The 13,077-nt window shown below is 42.4% G+C and overlaps 1 protein-coding gene and 1 non-coding gene across 3 annotated transcripts in view; one reads left to right on the top strand and one right to left on the bottom strand.

Annotated features, from left to right (window-relative positions):
• The first annotated feature begins 2,538 nt into the window (after positions 1–2,538).
• Positions 2,539–2,612, top strand: Trnag-ucc. The gene has a single exon. It is a non-coding gene; the product is annotated as a tRNA-Gly (tRNA).
• A 318-nt stretch (positions 2,613–2,930) lies between these two features.
• LOC123515490 overlaps positions 2,931–13,077 on the bottom strand; it is a 52,386-nt gene continuing 42,239 nt past the window's right edge. For both annotated transcript variants that reach the window (XM_045274097.1, XM_045274098.1), the window contains exons 13-14: positions 13,058–13,077; positions 2,931–3,356 (exon numbers count right to left, since the gene is read on the bottom strand). The exon at positions 13,058–13,077 is cut by the window's right edge and continues 119 nt beyond it. In XM_045274097.1, the coding sequence (XP_045130032.1) occupies positions 3,135–3,356; positions 13,058–13,077 (242 nt within the window). In that variant the 3' untranslated portion in view covers positions 2,931–3,134. The remainder of the gene's footprint in view (positions 3,357–13,057) is intronic.

The following is a 13,077-nucleotide window of genomic DNA, read 5'->3' on the forward strand; positions in this document are numbered from 1 at the left end:
GATTTCCTTGGACAAGGTACTTGAAAGCTGACCATCAGCAAGAACTTCATTCAATGATGGAAACATCATAAATTTTCCTACACTCACTCTCTTCTTATACAGCTCCAATTTGGCCAAAATGCATGTATTGAGTCACAGTGGCTGAGCAAGTTTGAATCCTTTCCTTGGAGTCTCAAGTTCAGCTGGTTGAAGATTTCAAATATGTCCACAAGATAAGCAAGGCGGAGCTCAAAGTGTTCTGATTTCAATATCTCCAACAGGTCACATTTTTTCTGTACATCAAGAAACATTTCAACTTCCTGGCGAAGAGAGAAGAAGCGTTTGGCTGCTCATGATTGCGTTCGGATACTAGCAATGGCTGCGACTTCGGTCCGTTAAACTGATTAGTGATTTTCATTTATATAAGCATCTTCCCTTTATAATAGCTGCAATAGCTGTATTACAATAAATTGCAATATGAATTAATTATTGCACTTAATATTGCCATAATAAAATAAAGGTTATTTATTCATTTTCTCTCTCATTCATATATCACGTATATTCATGACACTCGTCATTTAAGGAGGCAATAAATCTTCCTGTCATCTCGCGAGCCACTCATGACCATCCCAAGGGCCAAATTTGTCACATGGACCGTGAGTTTGACACCGCTGATACTGTTAGCTAATGTAGAGCAATTCTAACATTTAAGCATTCAGTTTTAAGGATTGTGAACAGTAGTATAAATTTTATTCTGAGCCGCATGTCTCCTAATTCCAGTATAATAAATTTAAAAATAAGTAGAATCTCTATGGACCCCTTGAAATTCTTCCATGGACCCCTTGGGGTCCATGGATTCTTCCATGGACCCCTGGTTGGGAACCACTGCAGTGCGGATCCAATGCACCCTTAAGTATTGGTTTCACAATCGCCCTCTTCTCAATGTCAGGGAAAGTATGACTAACAACCAAGATTTCGATCAATACATCAATGTTGTCACCATGAAGTAGTTCACCAATGGGCAATGGATCATTGGCACTATACGTCGGTTTAGCTCTTTTTGTTACCGATTTCAGGAACACTGAAGTTATGGGTTTGAATGATGTCAGTCTATATACTCCGGAACTGGAGCCTCCAGCAACAGACCATCCGGTGAATCATCTCCAAAACTTCTCACAATATTACTAATCTTAGCGTCAAAGAATCAAATAAAATCACTTGCAAGCTCATCACCCGATGAACCCTCAGATAATCTAGTACATTTCTTCCTTCCACTCATATTGTTTAAGATTTTGTACAACTTATTAACATTACCATATTAGGACTCCAGTTTCCGCCCCGCCACTCATCACTCACCAATCACTGGAGCTGACTGAGAGAAGGGTGTGGCGTGCAGGCGATGCTAACGCCTCACGTGACAACACTGGTGTCCTAAACAGCAAACACACAGCGAAAGGAATTCAAGGATGTGCGAAACACATGTTATTAATTCTAATATCATCAATATGAATATATTTTTTTTCTTGCCTTACCTTGAAAATGTCACGTTCCAGTCATGTGATCGCAGCTTACTGCTAGGTATGGAATTTATAACGTTTAATGCCTGGTACTTTTCAATGAAGACGACCATCAGTTTAGGGGAAAATATACATGGAATAAATGGAAGCAAAGAAAAATAAAGTCTACGTATATGAAAGGCCACATGTCAAATTTTGCATATATAGATGTTTGAATTGTAGGCTTCCCTGATACGATCTCTATCCGTGTCTCTGCTCATTCGTGTATTAGGTTTCTTTACTGTTCGTTCTGTTACAGCAGTGGAGGGCGGTCAACCCATCAAAAGTGTTTTTCTTACACGATATGCCCTACAACCTGCTCCTATTATTCCTTACTCCTAATACTATGCAAAAATTAATGATGTTCCAAGTAAAACGTCTTCTCGTATCCACAATAACGTTATTTACCAGACACACAGCTCAACAGGAAGGAAACAGTTCACGCGAGGACACCACAGGACGTCCAACTCCTGATCATTTTAGTGTTTCAGAATGTCACAAAGCAAACTTTGCGTTGTTCACTGCATCTAAGACCCAATTCCTTCATCTATCTACACTCAGCTTTCCACACAACCGTCCCCTCTCCTTCAGTGACACTCCATAATTACTGTACATCAATCCTTCACACGGAACACACCTGCACTCTCCTTCATGTGAAAAAATATCAATTGAGAAGAAAAATGACATGGTGTTCATGTCCATTTCTTTCCTTATAGTGAAAGAAAACACAACACTCTGCGTCCTTGTCTGTGATACTCGTGTCCCATGCGAAATAAACAAAGACGTGGACACAACCTCATTGGTAACTTGTAAACAAACCCACCCATCTAAACACACACACACACACACACACACACACACACACACACACACACACACACACACACACACACACACAGTCCTACCCTAAGATCGGTCAGTGTGAGCTCTGAGCTCTTTCCGTAGGGGGGAAAGGCAGGAGACAATGGTGAATAACACACACACACACACACACACACACACACGCCCGGTAGTTCAGTGGTTAGAGCGCTGGCTTTCCAAGCCAGAGGACCGGGGTTCGATTCCCCGGCCGGGTGGAGATATTTGGGTGTGTCTCCTTTCACGTGTAGCCCCTGTTCACCTAGCAGTGAGTAGGTACGGGATGTAAATCGAGGAGTTGTGACCTTGTTGTCCCGGTGTGTGGTGTGTGCCTGGTCTCAGGCTTATCCAAAGATCGGAAATAATGAGCTCTGAGCTCGCTCCGTAGGGTAATGTCTGGTTGTCTCGTCAGAGACTGCAGCAGATCAAACAGTGAAACACACACACACACACACACACACACATACACACACACGAACAATAAGTAACACTTATTACGTAGGTAAACATTCACAGGAAGATAGACAAAACAGAGCACTATAAGTTATGCATATAATGGAGCGTTATTCATGATCATGTCAATTTATGGAGAATTAATCAATAATACACAGCTGCAACACGATGGCATACACTACACCAAACTGCACAGACTTGAAGATGCCATTACTGAATACACCGTCCACTCACGCGTCAGCAAGGTGTGGCCTCATGACGCGCTGCGCCACTCCTCTGGCTCAGTGTCTAAGTTGCGGTGAGTGTGGCGGATACAATGTAGTTCCTGACACACTCCTCCACGACCTTCAGTGATGCTAAGCACCCCAGCACCACGTCATGGAAGTCTGAGAGCTGAAAAGTGGCGTTTACAGCTTCCTCGGCCATCCGTCTTAACTCCTTTATTTTGATCTCGCCAACCTTGTAGGCGCAGGCTTGTCCTGGATACGTGATGTACCTGTTGATTTCACCCTGGAGGTACAACAAAGGTAAGCTTAATGCAATGGAATGGAAAAGAATGACGCAACAACTTGGAATTCTTTAAAATTACCATTGATCGAGTGTAATAAATCCAATCCTGATGATGCTCCATGGTTTTGATTGTAAAGAACAAGCAATATATGATTTGAGTTATATCATTATTACATGACATCTGATAACTAGCAATGACATCTACTTTGGATCTGCCACACACGCTACTTGTCAGTCACAACTCACAACGGTCCTTATATCACACTTTGTATCACTAAATACGGAACGAACCACCTGCATGGTTACACACACACACACACACACACACGTGTGTTACACGTGTGTGTGTGTGTGTGTGTGTATAATTCACCTCGGTCGTCTCCTGGTCATCCAGCGAGTCTTCCCCATTACGGAGCGAGCTCAAAGCTCATAGACCGATCTTCGGGTAGAACTGAGACCACAACACACTCCACACACCGGGAAAGCGAGGCCACAACCCCTCGAGTTACATCCCATACCTATTTACTGCTAGGTGAACAGGGGCCACACATTAAGAGGCTTGCCTATTTGCCTCGCCGCGCCGGGACTCGAACCCGGGCCTCTCGATTGTGAGTCGAGCGTGCTAACCACTACACTACGCGGTGTGTGTGTGTATTTACCTAGTTGTATTTACTTAGTTGTAGTTTTACAGGGCCTGGGCTTTATGCTCGTGTGGTCCCGTCTCCATATCTACACTTATCCAATTTTTCTTTAAAACTATGTACACTCTTTGCTGATACCACTTCCTCACTCAAACTGTTCCAAGTCTCAACATATCTTTGCGGGAAACTAAATTTTTTAACATCTCTCAGACATCGTCCCTTCCTTAGTTTCTTACTATGCGATCTTGTGCTTCTAAAGTCATATTCTTCTCTCAGGATCAGTTTCTCATTATCCACTTCATCCATTCCGTTAATCAATTTATAAACTTGTATCAGATCCCCTCTCTCTCTTCTCTGCTCCAAGGTTGGTAGATCCATTGCCTTTAGTCTCTCCTCATATGTCATCCCTTTAAATTCTGGAACCATTCTTGTAGCCATTTTTTGTAGTCTCTCTAATTTTCTTATGTGTTTCTTTTTATGGGGAGTCCACACAACTCCTGCATATTCCAATCTAGGTCTTATTTTAGTACTTATCAATTTCTTCATCATTTCCTTGTCCATATTTTTTTTTTTTTTTTTTTTTTTACATTACAAGGGCACTGGCCAAGGGAAAACAAAGTGTTGGAAAAAAAAATCCCGCTGGTTGCCAGGCCCTGTTAAGAGGAAAGTAGGAGAAAGAAAAACAAAAAATCTAAAAGGAGGGTCCAGTTAACGTAAGAGGTGTCTTGACACTCCTCTTTTGAAAGAGTTTAAGTCATAGGCAGGTGGAAATACAGACACAGGTAGAGAGTTCCAGAGTTTACCAGTGTAGGGAATGAAGGAGTGAAGATACTGGTTAACTCTTGCATTAGGAAGATGGACAGAATAGGGATGAGAAGAAGTAGAGAGTCTTGTGCAGCGAGGCCGCAGGAGGGGAAGGCATGCAGTTAGCAAGTTCAGAAGAGCAGACAGCATGAAAACAGCGGTAGAAGACAGATAAAGATGCAACATTGCGGCGGTGACTTAAAGAATCAAGACAGTCAGTTAGAGGAGAAGAGTTGATAAGACGAAAAGCTTTAGATTCCACCTTGTTTAGTAAAGCTGTGTGTGGATCCCCCAGACATGAGAGCCATACTCCATACACGGGCGGATAAGGCCCTGTACAGAGCAAGCAGCTGGGAGGAGAGAAAAATGGACGAAGACGCCACAGGACACCTAACTTCTTGGAAGCTGATTTAGCAAGAGTAGAGATGTGAAATTTCCAGTTTAGATTTTTAGTGAAGGATAGACCGAGTGTGTTTAATGTAGAGGAGAGGGAAGTTGAGTGTTATTGAAGAAGAGAGGATAGTTGTCTGGAAGGTTATGTCGAGTAGATAGTTGTAGAAATTGAGTTTTGAGGCATTGAACAAAACCAGGTTTTCTCTGCCCCAATCAGAAACAAGTGAAAGATCAGAAGTTAGGCGTCCTATAGCATCTCGCCTTGAGTCATTTAATTGTTGTTGGGTTGGGCGTCTGTTGAACGCTGTTGAATAATGCAAGGTGGTATCATCAGCATAGGAGTGGATAGGGCATTGAGTCAGATTTAGGAGATCATTGATGAATAATAGAAAGAGAGTGGGTGATAGGACAGAACCCTGTGGAACACCACTGTTGATAGTTTTAGGGAAGAACAGTGACCGTCTACTACAGCAGCAATAGAACGATCGGAAAGGAAACTGGAGATGAAGGTACAGAGAGAAGGATAGAATCCGTAGGAGGGTAGTTTAGAAATTAAAGATTTGTGCCAGACTCTATCGAAGGCTTTCGATATGTCAAGGCCGACAGCAAAGGTTTCACCGAAGTCCCTAAAGAGGATGACCAAGATTCAGTTAGGAAAGTAAGAAGATCACCAGTAGATCTGCCTTTACGGAAACCATACTGGCAATCAGAGAGAAGGTTGTGAGCTGATAGATGCCTCATTATCTTCCTATTAAGGATAGACTCAAAGGCTTTAGAAAGGCAGGAAATCAAAGCTATAGGGCGGTAGTTAGAAGGATTGGAGTGGTCACCTTTTTAGGGACAGGTTGAATGTGAGCAAACTTCCAGCAAGAAGGATAAATAGAAGTAGAGACACAGATGAAAGAGTTTGACCAGGCAGTGAGCGAGTTCGGAAGCACAGTTTTGAGAACAACAGGAGGGACTCCATCCGGACCGTAAGCCTTCCGAGAATCAAGGCCAGAGAGGGCCAGGAAAACGTCTTTATAAAGAATTTTAATTTTAGGGATGAAGTAGTCAGAGGGTGGAGGAGTAGGAGGAATATGCCCAGAATCATCCAAAGTTGAGTTGGTAGCAAAGGTTTGAGCGAAGAGTTCAGCTTTAGAAAAGAAGAGACAGCTGTAGAGCCATCTGGATGAAGTAAAGGAGGGAAAGACGAAGAAGTAAAGTTGTTAGAGATATTATTGGCTAGATGCCAGAAATCTCGAGAGGAGTTAGAATTGGAAAGACTTTGACATTTTCTATTGATGAAAGAGTTTTAGTAAGTTGGAGAATAGATTTGGCATGATTACGGGCAGAAATATATAGGGCATGAGTTTCAGCAGTTGGATGGCTACGGAACCGTTTGTGAGCCGCCTCTCTATCATTGACAGCACGAGAACAAGCAGAGTTAAACCAAGGCTTTTTAGCTTTAGGGTTAGAGAAAGTATGAGGAATGTATAGCTCCATGCCAGAGATAATCACCTCTGTTATGCGCTCGGCACAAAGAGAAGGATCTCTGACATGAAAACAATAATCATCCCAAGGGAAATCAGAATAGTACTGCCTTAGTTCCTCCCACTTAGCAGAGTTAAAATGCCAGAAGCACCTCCGCTTAGGCGGGTCCTGAGTCTGCACTGGAGTGATAGAACAGGTAACGGAAATTAGATTGTGGTCGGAGGAGCCCATATAGTGAAATGCTACTCCAATATTCCTTAGCAAATTATACGTCTCTCTGTGTGAGTGTGTGTAATTCACTGTTTGATCTGCTGCAGTCTCTGACGAGACGGCCAGACGTTACCCTACGGAACGAGCTCAGAGCTCATTATTTCCGATCTTGGGATAGGTCTGAGACCAGGCACACACCACACACCGGGACAACAAGGTCACAACTCCTCGATTTACATCCCGTACCTACTCACTGCTAGGTGAACAGGGGCTACACGTGAAAGGAGACACACCCAAATATCTCCACCCGGCCGGGGAATCGAACCCCGGTCATCTGGCTTGTGAAGCCAGCGCTCTAACCACTGAGCTACCGGACCGTGTGTGTGTGTGTGTGTGTGTGTGTGTGTGTGTGTGTGTGTGAGAGCAGAGGGTTGTATATGATTGCTAAGTTGGAGCTTTCCTCTTTTTCAATTTTTTTTCATGTTGTTGGTGTTGTTGACTACTTCTTCCTTCTTCTTCATTAAGCCACATCCACAAGACACCAATAAACAGCCATTAGAAACAAACAGCAGTATCACATACACCTTCTTCCTTTCCTAATATAGCTCTTTAAAATTCTATTTTTGTATATACCAGGCCAACAATTCTATATCACACACGTTCTTAATAGTAAGATGAATGTTACGTCACTACAGTGTTTGCCTTCATCCATTGCCACTTTCACCCAGGATCGATAAGTGTGACAAACTTCATCCACCCTCGTCTGTTCCAAAGATCGTCTCAACATTCACATTTCTCATTGATTGAAATACGGAATGAATCCACGTATTTGTTTTTCCAGATATTCAATAATATTTACGTGACGCTCATGAACGTGCAGACTTCCAGGTACAACTCAGCTCTGTATAGTCAAGATCAAGAGTGAATCCTTCTGCACTTCTCTCCACTGTGTTTAGCTCCTCAATTCAGTGTTAACACTCTGGTTTGGTAACAATATATCAAACGTTTGTTTTCCTTGCAGGATTTTCAACACACTTGGGGAGTTAAGACTGAGAAAGAGTAGATTAGAGGGAACAAAAAGATTCAATGTTTTATCTTGACTATCCCAAGAAAGTGATCAAAGAAGGTTACTTAATTTGTGGGCAGGACCGTACGAAAGACGTAACCAGAGAGAAAACTTGACGCTAGATCCTCGAGTGTAGTGGTGAGTAAGTCGTGTATTTGTGTGCCATCTCTCATAAGTCAGTCGAGGGGAATTATACAATATTTCTTTTATGCAAGAGAAAAACCAGCCAAGGGCAACAAAAGATTAAAAAAGGGCCCACTTTAAATGCTGATTCCCTTAAAGATTAGCAAAGAATTAGCCAAAATTCGTGGACAAATATCTTGAAACCTCCTTCTTAAAAGAAATCAAGTCGTAGGAAGACGGAAATACATAAGCAGGCAGAGAGTTCCAGAGTTTACCAGAATGAAATGTATGAATGATTGAGAGTACTGGTTAACTCTTGCGTTAGAGATTGGAAAAAATAGGGATGAGAGGAAGAAGAAAGCCTTGTGCAGCGAGGCCGCAGGAGGAGGGGAGGCATGCAGTTAGCAAGATCAGTAGAACAGTTAGCATGAAAATAGCGATAAAAGATAGAAAGAGATGCAACATTCCGGCGGTGAGAAAGAGGCTGAAGACAGTCAGTCAGAGGAGGGTAGTTCATGAGACGAAAAGCATTTGAACCTATCTAATAAAACTGTGTGAACCTCCCCCCCCCAAACCTTCCGAAGAGTACTCCATACAAGGTGGATAAGGCCCTTGTACAGAGTTAGTAGTTGGAGGGGCGAGAAAAACTGGCGGAGACGCAGCAGAACGCCTAATTTCATAAAAGCTGTTTTAGCAAGAGATGAGATGTAGAGTCGAGTTGATAGATGGAGGAAATGAGCTTTTGAGGTATTGAACACTACTAAGTTTTCTCTGCCCCAATCAGAAATCTTAGAAAGATCAGAAGTCAGACGTTCTGTGGCGTCCCTGTGTGATCTGTTGACTTTCTGAAAGGTTGATCGTCTCTGAAAGGACGTGGAAAGATGTAGGGTGGTATCATCAGCGTAGGAGTGGATAGGGCAAGAAGTCTGGTTAAGATCATTAATGAATTATAGAAAGTGAGTGGATGACAGGACAGAACCCTGAGGAACACCATTGTTAAATAGATTTAGAAGAAAAACAGTGGCCGTCTACCACAGCAGCAATAGAAAGGTCGGAAGAGAAACTTGAGATAAAGTTGTAGACAGAAGGATAAAAAACCGTAGGAGAGAGGTTTTGAAATCAAAGCTCTGTGTCAGACTCTATAAAAAGCTTTTGATATGTCTAACGCGAAAGCAAAAGTTTCACAGAAATCTCTAAAAGAGGATGACCAAGACTCAGTAAACAAAGCCAGATCACTAGTAGAGCGGCCTTGACGGAAGCCATACTGACGATCAGACAGAAGATTGTGAAGTGACAGATATTTAAGACAAAGGAAATAAAACAGAAAAAAGACCCCACTGAAGGTATCGATCACGTAAGACAGTCCGAAAGCAAGTAAAAACACTACAGCTGTCAAGTGTCTTCCTATAATTCTGTGGAAAAAGTTGAAGTCACAGTCAGGAGGAAATACAGAAACAAGCAGTGAATGTAGTGTGTGGTGGTGATGGTGGTGGACATACTAGAATAAAGACGACTGTATAGATAAAGTGTGTGTACGTATATGAGGAGAGGAATTAATGAGCGAGGACAGTAATAAATAAGGCACTATGAATGTGAACTGCTATCTTGGTTGACATGGAATATGAACGGTGTAAATGTACATATGTATTTATGATAAGCAGGTAACATTTCCTTATTCCAACGTGTCATATTTCAGCAGCACGTGTAGTTACTACAAGTTACTACTCACTCATGTAGCTTAACAAGAAGCTAGGCTAGCATTGGATGGGAGAAAGTCAGTATCTAACAGTCCACGTAAGGATAGGATGCAAGAGCAGCAGCAGCAGCAAAGGCGGAAGAAGAAAAAGAAGAAGAAGAAGAAGAAGAAGAAGAAGAAGAAGAAGAAGAAGAAGAAGAAGAAGAAGAAGAAGAAGAAGAAGTAGTACACAGCACCTCCTATACTAATCCATCACTTGTCTTTCCCTCACAGGTACACCACCATCACCAGCAAAGGAAGAAGAGGAGCACCACCACTACCACCACCGCCACATAACTGACCCTGACAACTTCTAGCACCACCAAATTGACTGGCTGAAGCAGGTTAAGGACAGGATAGGATAGAATAGGTTAGTCAGTCAGTCAGTTAGGTGGCCCATGTAGTTGTCAGGGTCAGGAGGAGGAGTTGGAAGACCAAAGAAACAACAATATCACCAGCAGCAGCAGAAGAAGAAGAAGAAGAAGAAGAAGAAGAAGAAGAAGAAGAAGAAGAAGAAGAAGAAGAAGAAGAAGAAGAAGAAGAAGAAGAAGAAGAAGAAGAAGAAGAAGAAGAAGAAGAAGAAGAAGAAGAAAAAGAAGAACAAGAAGAACAAGTGGAGGAGGAAGGACACCAGCATCACCATGTAATGAAGGCAGCAGCACCACCACCACCAGCACCAGAGGAAGAAGTTCACCATCGGAAGAAGAGGAAATAACAGAGTATGTTTGTAATGTTGGCATGTAAGTACCTGCAATGTTAATAATTAAGTACCTGTAATGTTAGTATGTAAGTGCTTGCAATGTTGGCATATAAGTACCTACCTATAATGTTAGTATTGAAGTTAGCATACAAGTAGTATGTTAATAAGTATATAAGCATCTGTAATATGTAAACCCAAAACAGAACTCCCAGTAGCAGAAGAAAAAGTAGCACCACCACGCCCACCACCACCACCACCACCACCACCACCACCAAAAAGCAGAGTTGTATGTAGCACATGAAGGTAGGAAGGTGATGTGAGGTTAGGTTAAGGCGGGTTCACACGTGCCAATTTGCGACTGAAATTTTACGTACGTAGAGTTTTCGACTCATCCCTTCTAGTCGGAAAGTGTCATACGTAGCGCCTGGAAAGTATCGACTAGTTGGCGTCTTGGCGGGAAGTGAATGTAAACAAACAGCTACCCGCCAAGATGTCTTCCTCCAGTGACGATGCTGAAGCGGTGGTTGGTTGCTCTTCTTTTGGCGCACCGGAAGAGTCAACAGAAAAAAAAAAAAAATGCTTGTGGATACGTCCCTGGTTAAATAGAAGGAAATTAATTAGCCTACATTTCTCGTACGAAAATTGTTAATCTTAAGAAGAGTACGCACAGTTGCGATCAAATTAAGTCCTGACAAGTCTTCAATTCTCACCTCCAACAACACCCTGCATTGAGGGAAACAGTTCTTGTAGAGTGGCAGCTATTTCGTCGAACAACGATTTGAGCATGCTTTACTTTTTACTGTATAATTCATTTCTGTTTTTTTTTTCCTCAGCAACTCTAACATCTTCTTCTCTATACCTAGATACCACATTTTCAAAACTTACTCTGTGACATCACGACTTAAATAAAGTCACAAAACAAGACCTACATGTTGGTCTTGTTTTGCGACTGCTTTCCCCAATCGCTAGGCACCAATTTTGAGTCGGAAACTCTATGTACATAAAATTTCAGTCGCAAATTGGCACGTGTGAACTCACCTTTAGTTAGTTAGTTCGATTAGGTTGTTAGGTTGCGTTACGTTAGGATAGTCAGTTAGGTGGCCCATGCAGTTACCAGGTTCACGTTCAGGTTCAGGAGGAAGAAGCACCATCAATTAAGGGTAGAAAAAGAAGAGGAAGGACCACCACCACCACCACCACCACCAGCAACAGAAGATATATGTAATGTTAGTATTTAAGTTAGAGTCCTAAGTATAGTAAAGTTAGTAAGTAATTTTACTATGTAAGTACCTGCAATGTTAGCAAGTAAGTACCTACAATGTTAGCAATGTTACAATGTAAGCACCAATAATACCATATAAGTACAGTAAACCCCTGCACTTGGCAAATCTCAGCTTGGCAAAATTCACTCTTGGCGGTAGGGTGGCCACGGACCACTGAGTGCACGCTTGGCGATTTGAATTCAAATTTGGCGGTCCCCTGGTAGCCGTACAGCGAACCACGCGCCTTCCCGGTGACGTCAGACCTCTCTCTAAACCTATCAGAACGCAAAGTGAGAGTCCCCTTCAGCCATTTTGTTTGTGCTACCCTCTGTTCTGCTAACGTGGGAATGAATTCTGGTGACTTACCGCCAACATGGCCTCTACCAGCGCAACAAGTGGTACCGGAGGGGGTTAAGGAAAATGATGGTGGCGGCAAGGACGAATGTGGGTGAGGGAAACGGGTGGAAAAACGGATGTTACAGCCTTTACATCATGTCTTATTAGCTTTATTTATTGTTTATTGATCTGTTTTGTAGATGTGTTCTAATATGTGAAGGCAAAAGATTTTATTTCAGCTTGAATGATGGTATTTTAAGGGTCAAAAGAGGGACTTTGGCAATGACCAAAGACTGACTGAGGCATTTTTAGGCAATTCATATGGTATAAAGAACTCATGCATGGCGAAATTCGCATTTGGCGGTAGTTTTGCCAGACTAACTAATTCGCCAAGTGCGGGGCTTACTGTACCTGTAATGTTACAATGTAAGTACCTTTAATAGCATGTAAGTGCCTGTAATGTTAGCATGTAAGTACCTGTAATTAGTGTATAAGTTAGTATACAAGTAGTATAATCTGGTATATAAGTTAGCATACAAGTACTACCTGCAATATGTATAACAGAAATAGTTTCGAGGTTTCAAGACATTTGTCCCTCTATTTCAGCTGACCCTTTGACCTGTAAGGGGACTGGCGATTAAGTGTGCCTTTTTGAAAATTTTCCCTCTTACATAAAAAAATATAGTTGCTGTAGTAGTAGAGAGACCATCTGTAACAGCAGAGGAAGCAGCAGCAGCAGCAGCAGCAGCAGTAGCACCACCACCACCACCACCACCACCAGGAAGAAAAACTACCACCAACACCAGCATAGAAAGAAGAGCTATCAACATTAGCAGACCTACCGAAGAAGAATGGCAACTTCAAGCACCACCGCGCAAACGCAAACACACACGCACACACACACACACACACACACACACACACACACACACACACACACACACACACACACACACACCTGTATATTTTTCTCGGAGA

This window comes from Portunus trituberculatus, chromosome 39, assembly GCF_017591435.1.
Source record: "Portunus trituberculatus isolate SZX2019 chromosome 39, ASM1759143v1, whole genome shotgun sequence".
NCBI lineage: Eukaryota > Metazoa > Arthropoda > Malacostraca > Decapoda > Portunidae > Portunus > Portunus trituberculatus.